Here is a 27,017-nt window from a genome sequence, read left to right on the forward strand (position 1 = left end):
TACCACGTGAGTCATTTTGCCAATATGAGATTGTCGCTGAGACATCCCCTCTCCAATGACCCTGTCTTGTTATTATTCGTTTCTTTTTTTTTTTATCTTCTTACACATATAACTCTTTTTTTGTTATGCTTGAATGATAATTTTCATTCGTGTAATCGTCTTATAATATGTATCTGGATACACTAATTCCTTATGACTTTACTCAAGGATTTTTTAAGACAACAATTAGTCAAAAGATAAGTTATAATAAGTTTTAATGTGTAATTGTCATAATTGTAAATACCTTTAAAACTATTTTTCTCAGTAACAAATTATTAAAACAAATAGTATCATAAATGACAATCGCTATCTTGACTAATAATCTTATTTTTTGTTTTCTTTCATTTTTAGATGTAATAAAAGATATAATACAATAAATTTAAAGGTTTCAATTACACTTAATTCCGTTTAAATTTTCAGCGGCTATTTCGTAACACTAACAACGGAAACTTGACAACTTAAAAAACTAAAATTCTTTATCGTCAATCAAGTTTAATCGATCAACTGAAAGAAAAAAGTAAATTCTTATAAAATGGCGAAAAGTGTGCACATTTAAGTCAACTCGTTGCTTCACTCCGTCCTTTCCTTATTCTACTCATCCTCGTTAATTTATTTACTTTTTTTTTTATCTCATTCACAAGAATATAAGAACAACTGAGATAGAGAATATGCAAGAAAAAAAAACATTATTGAGGCGATCGCGATAATTCTGGCACGCGAGATCAACGGCTGCTCACGATTCAGGAATTCCACTGAATAGAACAGATGATTTATTTGTCGTTGAAAGATAACGTACGTGACGTTCGCTACATACCGCATACTTTTTCTATCATACTACCTACATTTTAATAAATTAATATCATTTCTTCATGATTCATTATCAGATATCTTATAAACTATCATTAAAATTCATCATATCAACAAAACAGAAAAGATTAAGATTAAGATTAGACAAGCTTAAAAGCTTACTTTTCACTTGCAAAATGATGCAACCGATATTGATGTAGTTTTGAGTAATTAACGTTGTTTTTTGAGGCTAAAACCTGATTAGGTTATAGAAACGATTGAATTAGTGAACCTAGCGCACACACACACACACACACACACACACACATGGCTTGGCTTGGCTCAACAGGCATTAAAACTCGCATTTTCAATGCAGGTTATGTGAAAAGTGTATTATTAGAATTTCGATAAGTACAAAATCCTGTAATTTGAAAACTACATGACCGATTAAGCTCATATTTGAACTTGACCTTTGTATTTATCGGTGGAGTAAATACACTAAATTTTGTAAAGATTCGTTGCGAATTGTAGACACCATTGTCGTGACAAGCAGCGTTCTATCCCATATATATATATATATATATATATATATATATATATATATATATATATATATATATATATATATATATATATATATGTATATATGAAAGTGGTCCAAAAAATAAAATTTTTTTGCCTAACGTCTCGAAAGCTTCTTTAAGGTATGAAAAAAATTCCCTCTAAAGCTCAGCTTGATATCTCGCTTTCCTACTAAGCTCAATAAATTTCTATTTTCTATTTAAATAACACATGAAAAAATGTATTTTACGTTTTTGCCCGGTAAAACTATGATAAAGTTTTTATTTTTTTTTAATTTTTCATCAATCATTCTTGTAGGAAATTCAATTCTCTACAAAAAAGTACTGATCTAGTTTGTCTGTAATCCTAACGAGTAAAAAGTTATTGAGCTTTAAATACTCGCATTAAAAGTAAATTTGAAGGGAGATAGTTATAATGCAACTTTTTGAAAACTTTCTTGGAAACTGCTTGTATTCATTTAAAATATATCAAACTAGACTGTTTCTAATATAACTAACACATGTCTACTGGTGAAGTATTAACTGTGAATTATGAATAATTTTTCTTATTACAATTTGGATATGTTTTTCTATGAGCAGAAATATTTGAAAATTAACGTTTTAAAATAACGTTTTACCAATACTTCTTATCAAAACAGTCCAAGCTGTAACAGCCTATTTAAAGGAGCTTAAAATTTATAAATTTAAGACGTGTGTACAGGACAACGTATGTCGGGTTTGTTAGTTTATTTAGAAAATTTTGAAACCCTGGTATCTCTAAATGTCATATATAATAAATATACATTTACATATCTTCTATATATATGGGAGCTGTTCTATAGATAGATTTACTCATCTCGTTATCTCTGGAACTATAAGACCTAGAGACTTTAAATTTGGTAAAAATATTACTTTTGCCATGTAGAGGTCAGCTGAGAACGGATTTTTAGAAATTCATCTCCCAAATGGGTTTCCGGGGGCGTTAATAATGAAAAATTCCCGTTTTTAAAGTATAGCTCCTATCGACTCCAAATTTGGTAGGAATCTTCTGTAAGAGATGTAGAAAAAGTCTATGGGCAAATTTTACGATAGCTCATCTCACAGGGGTTTGCGAAGGTGGGTGTTAACATTAAAAATTTTTAATTTCGAAGCTATAGCTCCTATAGACTCCAAAATTTTTACTTCGTGTCAATTATTATTCATTTTTGGAAAAAAGCCACGCAAACATTATAGTAATTGCACATTGAAAGTTACAATGAATATTAGCTAGAATAATTATATGGATAAAAGATACAGGCTAGTTCGATGGAATTTGTAATTTGTGCAAGTCAAAATAATACTCCAATTAAATTTCAAGTTTAGATCTAAAAATACAATTCTATAAAATTTTCAGCGAAGCGGGCGGGTAATAGCTAGTATATAAATATAAAAACTTTTGAACTATATGTATTTTCAGACTCAGCTCGTCGAGTTAAATCAGAATATAGCAAAATTTTGTAAAAGTTGCGTCATGAGAACCAATGCAATAGTTAGATTTTTATGATATCTACTAAAAATTAAAGAATAACGAAAAGCAATCGATTTATCTCGCTACCCATTTGGGAAACTCACTCAACATTTGTCGATATTTTAAATGGTTGATAAGACAAATAATTCCATATAACTAATGATAAGCCAGTACTTTTATTACTTCATAAATAATTAGCTAATTTCTATTACTATTTATTATTACTTAAGAAAGTTCGAGGTTAAAAACAAATGTAATTATTTGACAAATTAAAAATGGATTTCTGTTGAATAAACGAGAGTGCTACAAATCTAGGTCACAAATCGATCTTTTCAGCCAACTAAACCGATCACTGTACCATTGCACGTAATTCAAGCTCTTTCTACTGTACAGTACAATCTCAATTCAAAGGTATAATTGTCAGTAACGAGTAGATGGGTAATAGGTACGTTCTTGCTACGCCAAAGAGATCTAAACGTCTCTGCTTTCTACTGCGCTTTGAGCTCTTCTCTTCTCATTTGTCTTCCAATCTACCACTATCTGCCTCGCACAAAAAGGTGTAAATCCAACGATAATGTTTCACAAAATTAGATCAATACAATCAAGGTTATAATAGCTACTTTTGATGCAATGGCTTTTGTGGAAATTAATCATAGTTATTACCGAAGCTATAAACAAATACATCTATTATAATTGATTTTATGTTTATTATTCAGTAAGAAAACAATACGTGCTTCAAGCGATTATACCGACACATCATGCTTTCTACTTTGATTTATTTAACTGTAAATCACGTCATCTACTTCTGTCTAACTGTGATGTAAAATTTACTTGCATCGTGACCGCACTGTGATATTGTGTGTGCGTAAGCATATGTTTAAAAAATTTTATTTCCATTGAGTGTTATAATGTTTATCTTGAATTTGTGAAAAAAATTTTAAAAACAATAATAATTTCCCGAGTAAGCAATTCAAAAAATTCCAAGAAGCAAAAATTATATCTATGCATGGAACATTTTATTAGTTGAGCAATAAAATTATTGACACAAAGATTTGACCCTGAATATTTGCTTAAAAAAAATAGTTATAAGTTTTGAACTATCAACATCAGCAGTTACTGAAGTAAAAAAATTTATCAGTTTGCACTATAATTCCGGGTTAAAAAATTAGAAAAGTAGTTGACCCCAATCTTAAGAAAAGTAGGATTGATACTCTGATAGAAAAACAATCTTGATTCAAGAAACTTTTTTTCTTCAAAATTTGAACTATTGAAACTAGATATAGATATATTTCTTTCAAGAATTTTTGTCTTTTGGTTCAAGATAAGCGATAACATTGATTCAAGATGTTACCGACTTGTGTTAAGAATGGTTTTTCTTTTTGAGTCATTAATTTACTTATTTCCAAGAAATAATTTTTTTTCGGTATAACAATTAAAGACTATTTAGTTTTTGAAATATACTTTGATGAATTATTTGAAGTTTTTTAAACGATAATGTTATTTTGGTTGAAAAACTAAATGTATCGATTGAAGATAATATAGCTCTTAAACCAGGAAAATCTAAATCAAGACAAGAAATTCCTAAAGCAAAATAATCATTTGTCTTCCAAAATAAATTCTTAGATCAAGAAAATATCTCTTCAGTAAACATAAATTTTCTATCAGTGTATTTAATAAAACCTTCGATTTAATATCGGCCAGCATAGGATTTGTATGTAAAATATCCAAATTTTATGCAAGGACTATTTAAAAACATTCCTACGCATAAAAGATACTTAGGAGTATAAGTACTTAAAGTTTCAAAAAAAATTTTAAGAAAACATTTTTTTCTCGGAACGTTCTTAAGTGAAGATATTACTTTTTTATTGGAAAAAGTATTCTTTTTCTTTTCTTTTTTAAAACCGGAAACTATTAATGGCAATTGAGTTCTTAGGAATCAGATTTCCAATACGTGTTGACGTTTCAAGGTCGCTCAGATATTTCCAATTATTTTTAGGATGATGTCCGAGTGTATATTATAGTATGCAGACGACTATGTGAGTCATTCATATCGTTTAAATGAATTGATCGATTAAAATGTTTCTCATTGCATTCATCAAATTTTTACAATTTGGTGAAATTAATAGATGTTCATAATTGTTCAAATCAATTGTCAATGTTATAAAAATTGTTACAAAAAATAGGGCATGTTTAATTTCATTATTTTTGTGAAGTATCAATTAATTCAAAGGCTTATTCGTTTTATATTGATGAGTTTATGAGATAAAACAAAACAAAACAACTCAATTTTACATGCCTTAAGCGCGAAACGCTGAGGTATATGTTTCACCGTCCCTTATGAATGAAAACTCGTTGATTTCAACGTTTCTTTTTAAATTAATTTTATACGGTTAAACGATGAAAATGATACTAAAACAAAGATAGAAAATGAGTAAATGAATTTCATACATTTTTTAATTAGTTAATAAACAATTTTATACATTTTTTAAAATAAATTAATAAAAAATTTCATCTAAAAAACTAATTGAAAAAAAATTTGATGAAAATTCTTGTATAAGTATGGCAATGCAAATACACTATAACTCTCAAAAAACACAAAATTACCCTTATTTCTTTTTGTTCAGTTCATGTTATCAAAGCGTAGAGCTGATTTGAAAATAACAGTTTAATTATTTTTCGTTTTATTATGTGTAAAAGACTTTAATACTATTTTATCATAATTTTTACTCATGAGCCAGTCGTATATGTAAGCATATTAGGGTGATTCAAAAAAAAAGAATATTTTTTTTTTCGTTTGGTACTCTGAAAAATAGGTTCCTAGACACCTCTAAGAAAGCCTCTCCAAGCATGAGTTCTTAATTGTAACGGGAAGGTCCTCCTTCTTACAGTTTTCTATTTTTTCTTATTATCAGATAGAAAAATTTATATCTCGCTTCCAACTACTTGAAAAAATATCTTGTTCCTTAGATTTTGTAGGAAATTGAATGCTCTACAAAAAAGGTCTCTTACGATTTTTTCGTAAACCCAACCGTTTAAAAGATATTAACGGTTAAAGTTTGATTATTTTTGGGAAAATTTTTATTATTTCTTATGAATTTTATAACTCAATGAAAAAAATCATTATGAATGATGAAACTCATAGTTTTGTAGAAAATTTACTGCTCTATAAAAATGGTCTCTTATGATTTTTCGATCAAGTTGAGCGTTTACGAGATATTCATCGTCAAACATCAATGCATATCAATTTTTCTAGTTTTTGATCAATAATTCGAAAAATTTCAATTTATTCTGTGAGTTTCAAGGAAATTTAGACAAATTTGAGTTTTTATTATAAAAGCAACTCCTATAGATGTTTTCTGTTCAAAAATTCATTTGAAAGTTTTTATTCTAATAATATTTTTTTAATTTTATCTTTAATAATTTAAAATCTTAATCGCGTTGTCATTTATTATTATGAAATTTGTTCAGTGCGTATTTTTAAATTATTTTTCACAAAATATACATAAAATTTTCGTTCGAGGGGATTTTTGTTTTGAATTCCATTTCTTCTTCTGTTTGTCTTCTGAAACTAACGCCATCTATGTTTTTACTCTCAACTATCTTCAGTATCTACCCATTTAATACCGTATTTTCAGTGTTCCTAAAACTGATCATCTTGAATACGTAATAAAATAATTCATTTTAAATAAGTCTTATAATCATCACATAAATTTATTTATCATCAATTAACCTACAATGAATAAAGAAATACGTTTTATCGGAATACCTCTACAAAGAATTTCGGAACGTAAGTTACCAAAAGTGAAAGAGGTTATGCGTGTGTTTTTCTACCAACTTAAAATTTTAAAGTATTCAATCAAACAAAGTGCTCAAAATTCAGTTGACCAAGTTATTGAACTGTGGAGAAAAAATCAGATTTCAACTAGTGGAGCTCCTAATGCAGTCAAAAAATTTCTTCGCTATCACAGTCAATGGTTAAAATTACAAAAAAATTTCGATAAAAAGAATTCAGCGCAAAACCAAAAGGAAATGAAATTTCAGACTGATCTTGAACAATTATTCGACATTGTGAGCGAAAAATCCTTAAAAGTGCTTGATGATAATATTAGAAAGTTGTATTTGGATCAAAAATTCGGTACCCATAAAGAGATTCTTTCTAATAATGTACCTGTATCAAACTTAACCACAACTATGATGGGAATAGATGAGAGTAGTAAGTATCTGAGATATTTAATTATTATAAAGTCAGGTAGTAGTGTAACTTTTCATAGATGACTAGATGACATTTGACTAGACAATTTTTGGAGTCCTTTCTTAATTATTTGTCATCAAAATGAATAAATTCTATACATTTTCTTCGTTTAATTTATAAAACAGATCTTATTCCAGACTTAGATCAACCGTCTACCAGTCATGCGATTGTTCCAAGTGAAAAATCAGAGTCGTTCTCTACGTATACATTAAGTGGAGTTACAAATTTTGGATCTGATTCAGAGTATGAACCTCCAATTCCGACAAAACGAGCAAAACTTGATGTCTTAACTCCTGAAGTCATTTTTGGACTCGACCGAGCTAATGTCAGCAGTAGAAATGCGATGTTTATTATTGCTCCGGTTTTACTAGCAGTAGGTATTAAAATTGAAGATACAACGCTCAGTTATAGTTCAATTCAACGAGCTCGTATGCTTCAAAGAGAAGACATTGCTAAAGGACTTAATGACAACTTTAAGACACACGATAAATACGTTGTGCATTGGGACGGAAAAATGCTGAATGACCTTGTTGGATCAAAATCTGTGGAACGGCTACCAGTTATTTTAACTGCATTTGGTACCGAACAATTACTTGGGGTTCCAAAAATGAATTCTGGGACGGCAGACAATCAAACATCAGCCATTTTATCGACATTGAGTGAATGGGGTATTACTAATTATGTTAAGGCGATGTGTTTTGACACGACGGCAGTTAATACAGGTAACTTATCAATGATAATTTAATCTAAAAAATATTTAATTATTAACGTTCTAGTTTAATTTTTATTGCTTACTGAATTTCACTTTTGAAATTATTGAGAATTATTTACTCATTTGGATTTTAAATATAATCTACAATTTGTTGAAAATATTAAATTTAACGATAGTTATCTATTTTCTTTATACAGGAATTCATAACGGTACATGTAAGGCAATTGAAAAGACTTTGGGAAGAGAGTTAATCTGGTTACCATGTCGTCACCACATTTTTGAGATCATATTGAGAAGTGCATTTGAAGTATATTGGCCTGTGTCATCTGGGCCAAACGTACCAATGTTCGGAAGATTTAAAAAATCATGGGATGAAATAAATAAAACTAATTATAAATCTGGAATTGAAGATACTGTTGTTGCTGATATCATTTTGGATAAAAAAATGAAATATCTAGTTTAATTGCACAATCCTTACAGGTATGATTTAACTGCGATTTTAAGAAAAAAATTTTCTTGTTTCTGACAAATTTTTAATTGTTTTTGATAGTTACTACAACCCCGAGATGACTATAAAGAATTGTTGGAATTGTCGTTGATTTTCCTTGGAGAAATGCCTCAAGAAGAAATTTTTTCAAACGTCCTGGTGCAATTCATCATGCTAGGTGGATGGCGAAGGCAATTTACAGTTTAAAAATGTTTCTATTCAGAAATGAATTTAAACTTTCTAATAAAGAATTGGACGGTCTTCGGCAAATTTGTATATTTATAGTTACACTGTATTTAAAAGCTTGGTTTTCATCAACTTCTGCAACAACTGCTGCTAATCATGACTTGCAGTTTTTGAAAAATTTATTCGAGTACAAAAATATCAATTCATTGATTTCTTCAGCAACTTGTGAAAAAATGATTTTGCATTTATGGTATTTAAGTGATGAACTTGCCATTTTATCATTATTTGACGATACCGTTTCATTGGAAGTAAAAAAATATTGTTGGAGCTGTTAATACTCGTAACGGTACAGATTCTAAAGCTAAAAATTTATAATTGATAAAAACGATTTGAATTCATTAACGCAAAAAGTCTGAGTGACTTTGTTTCTAAAAAGTCTTTAAATCTCTTTAAAATCTTTGATTTACCATATGACTTCCTTGATAAAGATATTGAATCGTGGCCTACTAATGACAGTTACATTGAAAATAAAGAATACTTTAACCAATTGAAAGTTGTTAATGATTCAGCAGAACGAGCTGTTGCATTAGTTAGTGAGTATAATCAATGCTTGACAAAAATGAAGAGCAATTCCAATACTTATTGCAAATTATCAAAGAACATCGAAAAAACTACCCAAACTGCAATAGAGGAAATTATTTACAGTAAAAGTGTACCGTTATGTTGAAAATATTGAAAATTATATGGCAGTTGATAATTAAATAAATAAATTCTTCGATAAAAAAGTGAAACACATGTGAAACACACTAAATTGAATTATATATTTTAAAAAAATGCACTAATTTTTTGTTTTAATCTAATCAAACATGTCCAAGACTAAAAAAACTAATTAAAAAAATAGTTCATAACATATTTCTATTCATAGAAACTCAAATTTGTCTAAATTTCCTTGAAACTCACAGAATAAATTGAAATTTTTCGAATTATTGATCAAAAACTAGAAAAATTGATATGCATTGATGTTTGACGATGAATATCTCGTAAACGCTCAACTTGATCGAAAAATCATAAGAGACCATTTTTATAGAGCAGTAAATTTTCTACAAAACTATGAGTTTCATCATTCATAATGATTTTTTTTCATTGAGTTATAAAATTCATAAGAAATAAAAAATTTTCCCAAAAATAATCAAACTTTAACCGTTAATATCTTTTAAACGGTTGGGTTTACGAAAAAATCGTAAGAGACCTTTTTTGTAGAGCATTCAATTTCCTACAAAATCTAAGGAACAAGATATTTTTTCAAGTAGTTGGAAGCGAGATATAAATTTTTCTATCTGATAATAAGAAAAAATAGAAAACTGTAAGAAGGAGGACCTTCCCGTTACAATTAAGAACTCATGCTTGGAGAGGCTTTCTTAGAGGTGTCTAGGAACCTATTTTTCAGAGTACCAAACGAAAAAAAAAATATTCTTTTTTTTTGAATCACCCTAAAGCATATTTTTATGTAAGCGTTCATTCTTATAAGTTGTAATTAACCTGTCATAAATTTCGGGGGCATTTTAACTTACAAGATAATTTTTATTCACAAGAAAATTTTATAACCATCAAAAGTGTGTAAGTATGGGAACGGTTTATAACTTTTGAACGACTGAACCGATCCGAACCTACTAAACGGCGTTCCTATTTAACTCCTAAGTTCTCTCAAACTTAGATTTGCTGTGAATTTGAAACGATTCGGATCAATAGATTTTGAGAAATCTAAAAAAAAACTAAGAAAAAAAAAATTAAGAAAACGGTTGACCCTGAAGGCCATCCCTGTAACTTCCCGCTAATTCCGTACCTGGGCTATCCTGCGCTATCCTCCGAACTCAGAGAGATAGCTTTTCTATACTTTTGAACTCTTTGAGCTTAAAAGTCTGATAGAAGTTTGATAAAACACTATTTTTTTAATTTTCAAACCGCAATAACTTTTGAATGAATGAACTGATTGTAACGCGGTTGGCAGCATTCGACGCAGTTTTTAAGCCTTATTAAAAATCTTTAAGTTTGAATTTATCGGACTGAAAATTTTGGAGTAATTCCGAAAAAACATTTTTTTCAATTTTTTTTCGTTCACGATATCTCTCGAACAAATCAACCGATTTTAACCGGATTGGCAGCGATCAACGTGGTTTTTCGAGGTGGAAAGTTAATTTATTTTTGAAGTTGATCGATAAAGCCGTTTAAAAATTGTTTCTGAAAAGCCACTTTTGAAAAAAAAATTTTTTTCAGTTTTTATTAAGATTTCTTAAAATCAATCGATCCGAATCGATCCAAATAGTTTTCAAAATCTAAGTTCGATCAAACCCTTTCGAATGGCACCAACCGCGATGAAATCCGTCAAGCCGTTCAAAAGTTATAAGCGGTTCACATACTTTCACACACTCGTATACATACACACACATGCATACATACAGACATAGTGACAACCTCGCGGGGATAGTCAGGAAAGCTTCCTGTGATCTTCAAACGTCGAGGTCTGAGGGAAACTCAATTTTTGCAAAACGGAGTAAAACCAATAAATTCCCGATTTTTGAAAATCTTCGATTTTCTTAGCAGGAAGTTAAAATTTTATAAACGTGGTTTTTTTTTAGTAACTTTCAAACGGTTCCATCGATCAACTCCAAAAATTAATCAGCTTTCAACTTTTAAAAAATCACGTCGATCGCCGCTAATTCGGTCAAAATCAGTTGATTCGTTTGAGAGATATCGTGAACGAAAAATTTCAAAAAGTGTTTTTTTCATAACTTCGACATTTCTTTTCGAATCATTTTTGATAAACAAAATAGTTATTAGAGCTCAAAAAACCACGTCGATAATATCCAATAGCGTCGGAATCGGTTGATTGGTTCGTGAGTTATCGTTTCAAAAAAATTCGGAAAAAGTGAATTTTTCACATTTTGCTAGAATTTCCGCTTTAATCTGTTAGCATTCAAAAGTATATCATAAAATTTCAAAAACTGCGAAAATCTTTCGATTCATTCACAAGTTATTGCGGTTTGAAAATTCAAAAAATAGTGTTTTATCAAACTTCTATCAGACTTATAAGATCGAAGATCTCAAAAGCTTAGAACATCTAACTCTTTGAGCTTGGAGGGCTCAAAATAACATATAAATACTATTTTTGAGCTCAAAAAGCTCAAAAACTTCATAAATGCAATTTCAAGCGCTTAGATATGAAATTAGCGGGAGTTGCAGGGATGGCCTTTAGGATCAACCGTTTTCCAAATTTTTTTTTTTTAAGTAACTATTAGATTTTTACCTGTTTACTAACATTTTTAAGGAAAATAATTGACGTTATTTCTTTGAATTGACATTATTATTACGTACAATTTATATGCTTAAAAGTATCGATTTTATTTTCATGTGACGAGTTACCGTCAGTGATTGCATCTCTTCTATATTGGTTATACAGTTCAAAAAAGTTAATAAGAGAGATAATAAAGTAAGTAAATAAAAAACAAAGTAAGTGATATGAAATAAATAGCTAGTTTTTTCCGGATACATTTCCGTGTTCATGAAATTTTCATGCTCGGTTAATTCAATGTCAGAAAATGTGATTACTTTCACATACAATACGTACTTGATGAGGATTATACAAAACAATAGCGTAAGTTTGACGTTTGTGAAGATGTTTTCACACATTTACGTTTTTATCCTCAAATTAATATCTTCATAAATAATTAAAAAAAAATAATTCTAAATGAACATTTTTTTCCATTTTGCTACATTCTATTAATTCCTTATAGAAACGTTGAGGTTAACAGTTTTGATATATTTGATGTATTGATATATTTATTATAATGTATTAATTATATCTGTAATACACTATTTGATGTAAATTTACATTCATTGCAATGTATCTTGGAGAGCCGTAAGGAGTTACGACTCCATGGCCTTATAAAATAAATAATAATAATAATAAAAGTTAGGAATATTGGGGTTCGGATACGAATATCTTTTAAATGGTTAGAGTAATCAATTAAACATTTAAAACTTTTTCTATAGAGCGTTAAATTTCCTACAAAAATATATCATAGGTATTTGAAAATATTTATTTTTTAATGCGGTAGAAAATTGTTTAAAAAAAAAAATTTTTTTTACAAGTTCTTCAAACTTTGGTATCGAATATCATTGAAATGGTTGAAGTAATCGCTTAAGCACATCAGTCTTTTTTTTGTAGAACATTTATAATTTTCTAAAAAAATATGTACAAAGATTTGATCAACCGATCGATTCACAATGAGATGTGGTCTTTTTCATAAAAGACTTAAAAAAAAAAAAAAAAAAAAAAAAATTGTGATGATGAGACATGTTATGTAATCTGAAAAATAACGAAGCAACAATAACTTGCTAAAATAAAACTTATTCAATGTTCCACAATTTAGATGTGAAGTTATTTTTTTCTAAATATAACGTAAGAAGATTTGCCTAAGATGTTATTTAGATTTTTATAAATTTGAAAGTCTGCTATGTTATATAAAAAAATTCAACCCCAAGAAAAGGATGCTATTAGTATTTTCGTCTTATAGTATGAGTTTCCGGAAAAGGTGGAAGAAAACAGTAACAGACCAGTCGCATTTCTATAGGAATATATATAAATAATGTCACGTAGCACGTAAGATCAATAAAAGAACATGTACTGGGATTTACGAGATGCTTAAAGCAAAGCTAAGAAAATACATTTACTGGTTAGATTTTTATGTTTTTATCAACAAACAATGCATTCATATAAATGAATAACTCTATGAAATTAAAAAAAATTTTGTATTTAATAATTGCTAATTGTAGTAAAGCATTATGTAATAGCACTTTTTATTATGCATAATTACTCGCAGAAATTAAAACTTTTTCAATTTCCCGTTAATAAATTAAAAAATTTTCTTTAATTCATCAAATTATGTTATTTTGAATCCATTTTTCAGAAATCAAGTTTTGTCTGATGTTTGATGTTTCGGGATAATAGAAAGCTATTCTAACTATTTTTGCGATGAAGTGTTAGACTCTCTTACCATGTAAACAATTGACCATTTTTTTAAGGTTCACCAAAGAATTAAAATCTATAAATTTGCTCGAAAGAAATCAATGTTGCTGAAAACTCTAGTGATAATAACCCAAGAGCTTAAAAAAAATAACAACAGAGGTAAATATAGAAATTCATCTTAAAATATTGTCATTATTCCTGTATTTTCTAATTATTCATGTATTTTTTTTCATTTCTTCAAGAGAAATCTAAATTTCTATGCTCAGTCGTGTTTTTTCAAGATTGAATAATTAACAAATGAAAGATATAGGAGACAATTATACTTTAATGATTAAGCTCAGAGAAAATTAACATTTCTACTCATTCAACAAGAATCAGGTCCAAAAATAGCTTCTAGAGGGTAAATACGAAAAAGCAGTTAAGACACAGTCTAATTACAAAATTAAGTACCCATAAAACGACCTTTAAAATCAACACATTTTTGGCTCTAAATCGATAAAAAAATTTATCAACTATATTTATAAATTCATTCGTTTGGAGACAATTTATTCATTTATGTTTACAAAGAAATATTTTTTAACGATTAATAAACATTTTTTAGAATAAAAGTACATTTTACAGTTGGTAAATATTTATCACCAGTGAACAAATAAAAATATTTATTAATAGTTGAAAATTTATTAGGCTCGGATCGAAAAAAAATCTCAAATTTGACTTGGTTTGACATTATTTTTTTTAAAGTCATCGATATGCCGATGATTGTACTCTACATCTTGACTTTTTTTGACTTAAATTATTTCGTTGCCTTAAATTTGACTTATTGTGCCTCGGACAAGCAACTGGTTATCGAGTCGAAAACTAGTTCTATATTTGACTGACTTTTGACTTAATAATTAAGGTAAATCTGATATGATTTTATACTTATTTATTAATTAAACTAATCTAAAATAAAGACTCAATTTTAATTATAAGAAATATTTTTAAAATGATTTTTGATTGAATTAAAATATCCCGGGTCGAAAAATTTAAACTGAATTTAAGCAAACTGATCTGAATTTGAACTTATTAATCTGTATTTCAACTTTTAAAAACATTTTCATCTGTATTTGGTCTACGATCCAGATTATTTTTTATCTGTTTTAAGTCTAAACAACCTTTTAGTAAAATAATTGAGCAGCTATAAATATTTTATGCTGTTTCTAATCTAATGAGACTGAAAAGTTTGATCGGTTTTTAGTCTAGTTAATTTGCACTTGGACTTTATGTATTGTTTTCAAATTCAATATGAAATTTTATACTGTTTTTGATCTACAATTTTAATTCTAAATGTTCAGAGGCCAAAAATCGACTAGAATGGTGACTTATAATTTTGTTGAGTCTTAAGTATCTTATTAAAAACTATTATAAGTCGCATTTATTTGAAAAAATAAATTTAATTATAATGTATTCATGCGCTCTCTTGTTTTATGAACTGATCTTTGATCGTAACCCTACATCTGTCATCTTTATTTGTCATAGCTTAACATTTCATGGGCTATAAAAGTTTTGTATCTGCGAATATTAGTTGCAGTGATAACTAATAAATTTGTATTAACATACGTAAAATAGTTCTCATCGGTTCATTGGATCTAAATCTATAGTTTTCTAATCATTGATATTAAACACAATGTGAATACATCGACAAGATTAAAATGTTGACAAGATGACGATTAATATTAAACTTTGTAATTTCACGCATCATTTAATGAGCGGTATTCACTATTTAGTAGTGCGAAGTATACCGTTTGGTATACATTGCACCACGAAATAGTGAATAATCACTATTTAAATTTCAGAGAATGAAAAGCCGTGCCCTATAGAGGATCTTTGAGGACACGAATAAAACGATAATAAATAAATATATTACTATGATTATGATTATTTTCATTATTATTATTTTGTTATTAAATGCTCAGGGGGGTTATCCCCGGAGTCCGATTCTCCGAGGGCCCAGCCTGAGCTCCATCCGTTACTGCTGGACCACTCCGCACAACAAGGCGGTTAGTGATCACAGCAGGCCAAAGTCATTTCCCTTAAGAGACGGAGAGAACCAAGTAAAACAGCCTTCTGCATCCTAACTGCCAAGAACTCAGCTTTTGATGAGCAAGCTGGAACTTTGGCAAGTGCGGATACAAAAGACTGTTTCATCCCTCCTAGGACGCCAACAATCAGGACGACAAGCTTGACACGGTAACCTGGGTAAAGTTTGCCAATTTCAAACAGGAGATCCTGATATATTTGTCTTTTGTGCTCTTCTTTGGCTGAGATGTTGTATTCAGCCGGGGCCGAGAACTCAATGACATAAATGTCACGAGTGGCCTTGTCGAAGAGCACAATATCAGGTTTGTTGTGATCTATCCGCCGGGTTGTTGCAAATGGCATGTTCCAATAAATTTTGCAACTGTCATTCTCAACAACCTGGGGAATATCTCCTGGCAAATAAGGCAGCACTGGTGTCACGTCAATACCGTAGCAATGACGAAGATAGTAGTACAGTACTCTCAGGGCAGCATTGTGACGCTGGATATATGCACCTCTCGCCAGCACTGGACATGCCGACAAAAGGTGCATAAGCGTCTCCGGATGTTGTCTACACCTCCTACAGGACGTGTCCGGAAGCTGCACCTGGAGCACCTTGCTACGGTACTCAAGAGTGTTAATGACACCATCTTGGCAGGCAAATATGAACCCTTCAGTCTCGGACATCAGGCCCGCTGACTTTAAGAAGGAAAACGTCAGCTGGATGGACAAGCCATGATCACGCACGTGTTTAAAGAACACGCTGTGCATGGACTTGTCCATCAGTTCGCCAAGGAGTAGTTTTTCCTCGGCGTTCCTGATGACGCTCTTAAATTCCTCCTTTCGGAGTTCCATAAGAGCGTTTATTTCTCCAAGACCAAGGGTTCTTGCCGCATATATTGCTGCCTTATACAAGAATGACCCCTTATGTTCATTGTCATGTTTATGTACAATTTGCATAAGAAAGTCATCCTCGTCTGCAGTGAAATTGACAACTTCGTGTGTTAAACCTAGGACCAAACGGTCGTGAAGCCGCTCCAAACTCTGCAAACCTCTCCCACCGATAGACCGGGAGAGGTATAATCTGGCGACTGATGAATTGGGGTGCATGCTCCGATTCATATTAATGATTTTACGGGTTTTGATGACGAGATCTCGTAAATCCTTTCGGGCCCATTTCAGGACACCGAAAGAGTATAGTAAGACTGGGACAGCGGGCATATTAGTAGCTGAGACTTTGTTTTTGCCGGAAAGTTCGGAGGACCAAATTTTCCGAAGTCTCCTAACATACTCGCTCTGGAGAGCTGCTCGGACTTCAGAGACCGCATGCATGCGGTGCTCTTCCATTCCTAGATATCTATACAACTCCCCGGCGTCTAATTGTCTTAAGACGCTCCCATCCACTAATTCGACATCTCCACCCGTATCAGAGCACTTACCCTTCGCCAGGTGTACGACCGCACACTTGTCCAACCCAAAAGACATTTCGACATCTCGTGTGTACTCTGCTATGATGTTGAGGGCCGTTTGTAGATGATCTTTGTTGGCACTGTATATCTTTAGATCATCCATAAACAGTTGGTGAGTGATCGAGTATACTCGATCACTCGGTGGCCCCGCAGAGTACCCACGAGTTTGTCGGAGGGCAACAGATATTGGCAGCAGTGAGATGCAAAACAACAGAGGGCTCAGAGAATCTCCCTGAAAGACGCCTCTCTTGTACTGAACAGCTCCGGTTACGTGCAATGCATTTCCACTTCCTATGTGAAAACGCGTTCGCCAGAGCTGCATCGTACGTTGTATGCATCCCACTGTTTGGCGATTGATTCCGAGGCATTTGAGCAGATAGAGAATCAACTCATGTGAAGTTGAGTCAAATGCCTTACGGTAGTCAATCCAGGCCATGGACAGGTTGCGTTGGTAGTAGATTGCGTCTTGAATGACGCATCTATCTACCAACAAGTTGATCTTGCAACCTGACACGCCCTGTTTACTGCCACGTTGTTCGTATATCTGTTGCCACACAGGCTCTATCTCCTGCAAGATATGGTTATTTAAGATTTTTGTAAAAATCTTGTAAACCGCATTCACCAAGTGATAGGCCTGTAGTTCTTCGGGTCGGACAAGTCACCCTTTTTAGGGATGAGTACGGTTCGCCCTTCTACCAGCCAGTCTAGAATTGGTTCGTCGCCCTGAATGTATGATGTAAAAATCCGGGCCAGATGAGCATGTGTAGAAGACAATTTCTTCCACCAGATTTCTTCTTCTTCTTCTTCTTCTTCTTCTTCTTCTTCTTCTTCTTATTATTATTATTATTATTATTATTATTATTATCGAATTCGTAAAAGGTCTGTTTTTGATCTACAGGCGATCAAAAATTGACTAAAAATTATGGAACGTTTTGGTTTGTTTTTGACCTTGATGCGATCAAAACCAGCGAAATGGTTGTGACAAAAAAAGTCTAATTTTGGTCTTGAAACAATAGAAAACAATTTTATTGTAACATTAAAAATTGTCTAAAATTGGTCTGAATTGGGAATAGTACGGGCTAAAACAGATTAAATTCTTATATAAAGTAGATACTCATAATAAAATTAAATTGAATGAAAAATATTAAAAATTTTTATTTATCATAAAACAGATTAAATTTTTTGGCCCGGGATTACTATTAAAAAAATTTTCATTGCAATGAATTTTTTTTAATTCTTTTCATTGAGAATTGTTATAAGCTCCTGTTGAAAACATTATTCATTTTCGTATTGATTAACCAATTCTGCAATCAACGTTTAATTACCTATATTATATAAAAGCCTGCTAATATTAAATTTTTGACAGAAATTGCAAATACATTTTCAGATACAATAAATTCATGTGAGTGTGATGATTGAAAATTTCTGACAGGCTCTTTAAAATATTTTGTTAGGAAAATAGTGATTATAGCAAAATGTTAACCAAGGCACTTACATTTACTAATTTTTTGATAGTCACATCTTTCATCAATAATTTTTATAAAAGAATGAAAAAGACCAAAATGTTTTTCATATAAGTATTTCAATGCTACATAAGAAGACGTATTTTTTAATGTTTCTTTGTATTTTTTTTTTATATGAACAATATGCCATTTAATAACAATCGAAAATATTCTAAACCATAAACACCTTGAATGTTAAAGTTATTTAAACTTTTTGTTACAACGTTATCTTTATCTAAGTCAATACCAACTGTACTAAATTTATCAAAGATTTTTTGTATTTTCCTTGTTTTTCTTTCTTTTTGGCAATGTCACGCATTTCACCATCAGGTAATCTCTGTACTCGAGAGTGTAACAATACATTCTACCAATGTAAATTAACAATTTGTGCATCTGTATTGGTTGTACTATGCATATCTTTTACCATTAAACCATTTAGATTTTCCAATGAAAAGCATGACTGCGACTACAATGGTCCCTATAATTTTACTTTATCACTGACGTGTAATAGTATGTGATTGTTTATCGAACAGAATTTTAGATCATATAAATCTGAAAATAATTCGATGAACAATTGTAAATTTTTTGCTGGTATTTATCATCGCTTGAGTTATCACATTTGCGTTTAGCATTACAATAGAAGTGACTAGAAGTATATAATGACTAAAATACTCAACTATCATTATCATTATATCTAATAAAATGGGAACTGAGTAATAAAAAAACCGGTTTTTATATTCTGATGCTTTCCAGGTGGCAAAATTATCAATAGTATTATTGAATCGATGGACGAATCGGCGTCACTTGGACATTTTTAAATTTATCTTTAACTACATCAATTATTTGCCAGAGAGAAAATGAACTTGAACTATATTCTGCATTAAACCATAAGTGCATTAAGTTTTTTACATTGCCTTCGTAAATATAATGCATTGAGTCGATTGCATTACCAGCGATAAAATTAGGCATGACTGTAGTCAAAGCGCAAGGTCCTTTAACACCTTTAATTGCTTTTTTTAAAGCAACAGCTTCATCTACTGCGTTGTGTAAGACTCTTGTCGGAGTTCATAAAGGTGCATTGGGTTGATATTTATAAATGAGTATGTCTACCTGTATTGAGCATCAAAATTTTACTGTTGTTTTTACAATCCACGTAACCATATCCGCCGTTGAATAACAACATTTTACAGGGTAATAAATTTACTAATTAACTAAAATGTATAATTTATTAAACGACTGTACTTCCGTATCCACAGGATGATAGTATGATAATGTTTGTCGAGTCGACTCGTACATATACGATGGAGTATATACGAGTGTGTGCGTAGAAAATCATGCATGTATTGTGCTACACACAATTACATCTATATCTGTTGAGAGAGAGCGTGGGCGTACGAAATCAGATGATTATATCTATATATTAGCTCTAGCTTCGACTAGAAAATTCTCGAACAATTTTCTTACCGGAATTCGTTTAAATTCGGGAGTCATCGTTGTCGTCAAGTTGCGGCGTAGGCGCAGAACGGTATCGCGCAGATCGGGACCGTATAGGAAAAACCGAATTGGCTCGTGCGGTGGCCAGGACCACTAGTTGCTCTGAGGCCCTTGAATCAGTAGTAATTTACGCAATCGTTCTTACACATTACATAGCATACAATACAATTCACAATTTTTCAAAAGTCATATCGTTTTTTACTTCAGTTTACTCAATATCATTCAATTCATCTTCACAAACTCAGCTGAATCCAGTTATTCGCTGATCAGTGCAATTTTGTTGCACACATACAATTTAACACGACTCTCAACAAGTCGTTAATATTCGCCTATAATTGGCAATACACATTGAACTATCCAACGGGAATAGTTCAATATTATTATAGTTACGGTCCCGCCCTGACTAAATAACAATTACACATTCATACACGATTTTTCTTGTACTTATCATCAAGGAGGTTTTTTTATCTGGCTTCACCAGATTTTTCCTCCTCTGGGACAATAAACTTCTTCCTGTTGTCCCAAACATCGAGTGTAATTTATTTAAAATTCCTATCTATCCAAAATATTAATCAAATCAAATTTTGAAAACCTGAAGCACGAAATCTCGGCGCTTTGACGAGCTTTCGACAAAACATGTTGAAATATAAATACACAGAGAGCAAACTAGATTGTCGACGAAAGTTCCAAAATGAAGCCATGCGCATTATTCTCAGTGTCAATGCATATCCTACCTAACCATTAACAGAGATAAAAACTATAGGTTGACTATCGCTTAGATAAAATATAATCTCACAAAAAAACAAATTTCTTGTAAAAATAATGCCAAGTGCACGTTTAGCATAAAATTCATGTACTTAATATAAAAAATACCAAAAATAAATTTAATAACAAAAAAGCTCTAATTAGAGTATTTCGTAATTAAAAATAGGAAAATTTTTGGAACAAAAAAAAATTGGAACATATTTGTTATGAGTTACATTAACATTCGAATGATTGTAATTAAATGAATATTAATTAAACATACGAAGAGATCATTACCATATATATTGAAACTTCTGCATTTCGCTCAGTCACGTTGATGAACGGACACACTCGTGTTAAACGAGTATACTTGACGCAAAACATGGCCGTGTCTTTGTGCATACGAGACTCTTTTATTATTAAATTTATACAAAACTAGAAATTAATCAATTTTTAAACCAAAGCGTACAAGAAATCTTACCAAACAAAAAAAGCAGTGAATTTGAAAAAATTATCATGGTGTAAAAATTAACAGCCGAAAATAAATTTAAAAAATAAGATTTCTCGATTTACCAAAAAAAAAAATATGAATATTTGGCTTATAAACATTATAATTTATAACCTATATAATATCATAAAAAAAGTAAAATCTTATAATCATAATACTTTTGAGCAAAAGATAATAGAACCACAAAATGAACAATTTTACTCACGAATCGTGATTTTCTAGTTTACGAATTTCCTATCTCTATATGCATGTAAGCAAAAAACTCGTCACGTACTCTAATTTCCAGTTGAGATGAAAATAAAAACTTAACTCTTATTAAAAAATTAAAAAAATTATCTTCAAATATTTATTTCGAAAATACTTCAAATTATGAAATATCAAAAATATCGAATAATTATTGAACCAAAGTTTTTAAAAATATAATTTTTAATTTCTGGTAGTCATTAGGGACTGAAGATTGATTGTTGTTATTAATATCATCTTTTTTTATTAATAATATAACTGTAAAATATATTATGTATCTTAATGGTTGACTATATATCAATTCATAAAGATAAAGCAATATCGTATGGGATATGTTTCAAAATGCGGGATTTTGTCGTTAGATCAATTTTTGTGTTACCATATTTTTCGACTATGAGAGCTAAAATTAACACTAAAAAAAAGTTTATTGAAGGAAATCAAAAAATTGAAAGTCTACAGTTGATAAAAACCACCATAGAAATGAATTTAATGAATAATTGTTATTTTATAACAGATAAAACAATTTTATTTCAAAAATAAATTTCTAACAATTCAGTGAAGGAAAGATAAAATATTTATTCTCACTTATGTAAAATACTTGGTCGTTAAAGTGAAACAAATATAATAATAACAATAAAATAATGATGATACGTAAGTACTAAAAAAAAAATTTATGTAAAAAAAGAAGAAAAACGGTGAGTTATAAAATCCTTGAAGCAGATGGATTTGATCTATGAGTTAAGTTTAAAAATTGAATTCTTCACTCCGCAGACATCTCTTTAATGTATTTTATGTAAAAATACTAAAAAAAAAAAAAATATATATAAGGGATGTTATTACGTTACAAGTTATTTATGTATCTGAGCATGAGGCATCACGTTGACTCGCATGAAAAGAATAGTGTGAAAAACAAATATTCTTCAAAGTTCAGAAGATGCACACGAGCTTTCTATGTAATGACAATTCATAGTCAAAAAAGTATACACACTTATTTCTTGTATAAAGTTGTAGGAGCTTTTACTTAAGTAATATTTATGAGATATAGCTGTCACTACTCGGCAAAGTTTACAAGATTCAAAAAAAATTAATTTAAAAATAACGCAGTTTCTTCCGAATTAAATAAATCATAAAGTTTTAAGGATAAACTACATCTTCTTTTATTTTATTTTTATTGCTTGTATATAAATTGAATTAATGCAAAAAATGGGAAAAAAAAATATAACTAGCAAGCGGAAAATCTCAGGATTTAAATTTAAGCAGCCTCTTTCAATTTTAGGCCAGCTCTGAGTACAAAAGACAATCTAATTATAGAGGGATTTTCGGTGAGCAGCTTTTGTTTGAGCGCTTTTCGGCTGTCAACTACCTACAAAATAGAGAGTAAGTTGAAATAACAGATTCTTAACTCTCAGTTATGCCGCAATTAAAAAAATATACTGGACACATTAAATGTATGATATATTCTTTAGTTTGAAATAATAACAATATTTTATTCTCTTTGTCCGTAACTAAAAAAATAATCGTTTAAAAAAACTAAAAAACAAGCTTTATAAAAATAGAAAATAGATAAAAAATAGAAAATAAATTTTAATAAATAACAGTGTAGAAAATTTTAATAAATATAAATTAATAATAGTGTAAATAAGAAAAAAATGTATTTTGTAGAAAAAAAAAGTGTGGGGTGCACGGTACCGATAGTTATAAATATTTTATTGACAGATATGACTACCAGGATTATCATTTCGATAATATTTTAAAAATCACTCCACGCTTTTTTAAAAATAAAATACATTTTTTTCTTATTTACACTATTATTAATTTATATTTATCAAAATTTTTAACGCTATTCTTAATTCAAATTTATTTTCTATTTTTTAGTTTGGTTTATTTGTAAAAGTGTGTTTTTTAGATTTTTTTTAAACTATTATTTATTTGACTCTACCATTAATTCCTGTAGTAACTATTAGTAACTGTAATTATGACTATTGCTTTGACTATTGTGCCAAGCCAAGTACTTGAATCAAAAAGATACGCATGCGCAAGACCACGCGCTCGCCCTATCTCTCTTGCTCTCACATAAAGGATGCGTGAAAAAATCATTTAATCCTGACAATCCTAATTAAAATAATGGAGTAAGTTTATCAAATTAATGTATTGTCATCAGTCCTCGATAAGTCTACGAAGTTTAAATAAAATCTGACCCTTTGAAGTGGGTCAAAATCAAGTCCATATGAGTCTGTTACAAACAAACAAACAAACATACAGGTGAAGCAAATATAAAGCGTGTAAAAAGGAAAAAAAAGTATTATATTGCAGAAAAATATTCTCTATAAAATTCTAAACTTTAAAATGTTCACTTTTCTTTGTTCAAGAAAACAATTCTTCACCAAATTGAAGTTTCTAGATGAAAAGTAAAATATTCTCCATTCAAGTATTTTACTTTTAAACTTTGAAACTCTTGACTGTTTTCAAATGAAATACACATACTTCATCCAAGAATTTCTTTCTCTTAGATTAAGGTATGTAGTAACATTGACATGACCGATTGGTTTCGAGAATGCCGTTAAAACTAAAAATTTTTGGATTTCTCCTTTTTAAGTTATCAAAAAAATGTCTTAAATATGTTTCATAATGAGTTAAAATAAAAATTCTATTTTCTCAGAAATTTTTTTTTTCATAATTCAGAACCAAAATTACAAAGTTCTTCAAAAAAGAAAATGAAATTATAATTATTTTATTTTATGAGCAAGGTTTATAAATAAAAAACTACATTCATTCTTTATTCACTTAGATTATACAAAATAAACTAATATTAAACTAAATTTGTACGAATGAGGAATTTGATTGAAGTATATGATGTCAGCAAAATGATCGCATGGTTAGTTTTGTTGTGATGGTAAATTGTATGATTGTTTGAATAAAGACCGTGCTTGATTAACTGTCTGTGTTTTGTAAATTTTTGTACTTCTTCTTTGTCAAAGTCTATAACTTGTTAAAAAATTCAGAAGTGAGGTTTGAAGAAATATTATCGGTTAGAATTTTGAGAAGGCGTAAAAAATATTGTTTTTCTATGTAAAATTTAGAGTCGACGTGATACTATTAGACATAGAGGTATACTATAAGAAACTCAAGTAGCTTGAGAGGTGCAAAGGGTCAGTTAATGTGAGACTTGGTTGTGTATAGAGAAATCATAAATAATTTTTATGACACTTTAAAGTATGAGTTTAAATTGTCAGAAAGTTTTTTAAATAAAAAATTAAAAGGTTGAATTAAAATAATTTTGACAAAAAAAATGAGAAAAGTATCATTTATTAATCTATTTATTCGTCAATAGTCTGTTTCGGTATCAAACAATAAAGAATTTGATTAGATCGATCAAAGATAATATACTTTTAATCGAAGATGTTGATCTCTCAAATCGATATGATTATAGATTTAGAACAGAAAATTCTTTAAGTAAGACTAGCAGTTTTTTTTTTAACAGGTTTCTTAAATGAGGAATATCTCTTTTAAATCAAGATATTTTTTATCAGTAAATCAGTTAGAAAAGATAATGTAGAATATTATAATAACTCTCATATACGTAAATGACCTAGCCTTTTGTTGATAAAATTTCATAACTTATAAGAGCTTTGGATAAAAGAATAATTGAAATTTTATGCACATTTTCTCTGCTCGCATTCTATTGTTTTATAAGGTAGGGTTATATCCGTCGCATTATTTTTATATGTATGAATAGACAAAGATTACTTATATCTAATATTACATTGAATTTTATGTAGATTCATTTAGAGAACGGTAAGAGCTTTCTCCAACTGTCATGTGTTAAATCGCAAATGTGCACTCAGGAATTGCGTATGACCGATTATGACTGAATATGTGGTATGATAACAATGAAGATCGTTAAATATATTTGCATTAACTCTTTCCTCCACATGCTTATATACGTATATGCATAAACCAGAAAAAGGGAGTGAGAGTAAGAAAGCCAAGAGAAATTTAACCTTGTCGGAATTTACATATAAATTGAGCATCTAAAATCGTAATCATATTTAATTTTCTCGCAAAAAGCTTACTAAATTACTAAATTTAGATATACTTTATGGTATCTCTTTTTTTTTTTTTAGTTTACTTTCGAATTTTTATTTAAATAAATTTATTAACATAAACAAAATTTTATTAATTTCGGTCTTTACACTCTAAAAAATCAGAAGGGAATCGAAGGTGAATTGTATTCCACATTCATTTCCATCACTCGGAATACCGAAGTGAAGTAATTCAACACTCTACGTTTGGATTTTAATCCAGAAAACATCCAAGTACGGAGTTCTTATACCATAATAAATTTTTATTTATCAGAAACAAGTTTTATGTGCCAAATTATTTTTAGTTGACAAGATACCATGTAATTGTTTAATTAATGACATTTTTAAATATATAAGCTCATCTTGATGTTACACTTATCGAGATCTTTCATTTGAATACACACGTCAATTTGTTCATAAATTTTATATCTATGATATTTTTTATATACATAAAATTTACAAATAATTCATGTGGGTACTCAAATAAAAGGTCTCGATGAGTATAATGTCAAGATGAGCTGATATTTTATAAAATATCATTAGATGACGATATTCCATGTCATTTCTAAATTATTGACATTTTCTAAGATATAAGTTTATCCCGATGTTACATTCATCGAGACTTTTTATTTGAGTACCCACATATTATTAATTTTATATATATTTGTGAAATAACAAAATACAAGGAAAAAAAATTGAATTAAAAAAAAATATTTTTTTTGATTTACAAAAAAAAAATATTTGAACTTCAAATTTTGTCAGAAATTAAAAAATGATTTATTGATTGTAATTTTTCAAATCTCTAAATACGCATTTTATAATTTTTAAACGAGTCAAAACTGTTTTTGTAATTTAATTGTTATTCAAAACAAAAGAAATAAAAAATTCACTCCGTGAAGAGAAATTTATTAATGTTATAATTTAAATCCGCCTCGGGGTAAATTTCACTTCCAGACTAAGTAAATGAATTGAAAATCATTTACTCCGCATCTACTCCCAAATGACGCATTCACTCCGAAAACTTTTGATAGTGTATATACATTATTTTAAATTACACTTTGTAATTAACACTGAAAGTTCGACAATTATAAAAAAAAAAATTTCTTTTTCGTCCAGAATCTTCATATTTTTAATTTTCCATTTAAATGAAATGTTGTTGTATTGTCAAATTTTCGTAACACAGGTTTTATATATATATATATATATATATATATATATATATATATATATATATATATATATATATATATATATAATGTTGAATTTAAAAAAGTTTACCAGAGTAAAACTCATTACATTTTTATGTCGCAAACAAAAAATTTATTCCTTTTAGTCTCATTAGTCCGACCAAAAACAAACCAT

General features: G+C 29.6%; 2 protein-coding genes across 3 annotated transcripts in view; one reads left to right on the forward strand and one right to left on the reverse strand.

The window, feature by feature from the left end:
* Cmpy (crimpy) overlaps positions 1-27,017 on the reverse strand; it is a 236,374-nt gene that overhangs the window by 153,378 nt on the left and 55,979 nt on the right. The window lies entirely within an intron of this gene.
* On the forward strand, positions 6,403-25,445 carry LOC141532125 (uncharacterized). The gene is made up of 3 exons (XM_074250323.1): positions 6,403-7,866; positions 8,054-8,271; positions 25,353-25,445. Exons 1-3 carry the CDS (start codon positions 7,488-7,490, stop codon positions 25,443-25,445), a joined length of 690 nt encoding a protein of 229 aa, XP_074106424.1. The 5' UTR covers positions 6,403-7,487.

The sequence above is a fragment of the Cotesia typhae genome, unplaced genomic scaffold (assembly GCF_013202065.1).
Source record: "Cotesia typhae breed Kobodo isofemale line unplaced genomic scaffold, CoteBio_Ctyphae contig_119, whole genome shotgun sequence".
In the NCBI taxonomy this organism is placed as follows: Eukaryota; Metazoa; Arthropoda; class Insecta; order Hymenoptera; family Braconidae; genus Cotesia; species Cotesia typhae.

What these genes read in the sequence shown, in the direction of transcription:
- LOC141532125 (XM_074250323.1), top strand. Translation starts at nt 7,488, where the DNA reads ATGTTTATTATTGCTCCGGTTTTACTAGCAGTAGGTATTAAAATTGAA. An exon ending in CACGACGGCAGTTAATACAG is followed by an intron (nt 7,867 to 8,053) that starts GTAACTTATCAA and finishes TTCTTTATACAG; the next exon opens with GAATTCATAACGGTACATGT. An exon ending in AATCTGGAATTGAAGATACT is followed by an intron (nt 8,272 to 25,352) that starts GTTGTTGCTGAT and finishes AATTTTATGTAG; the next exon opens with ATTCATTTAGAGAACGGTAA.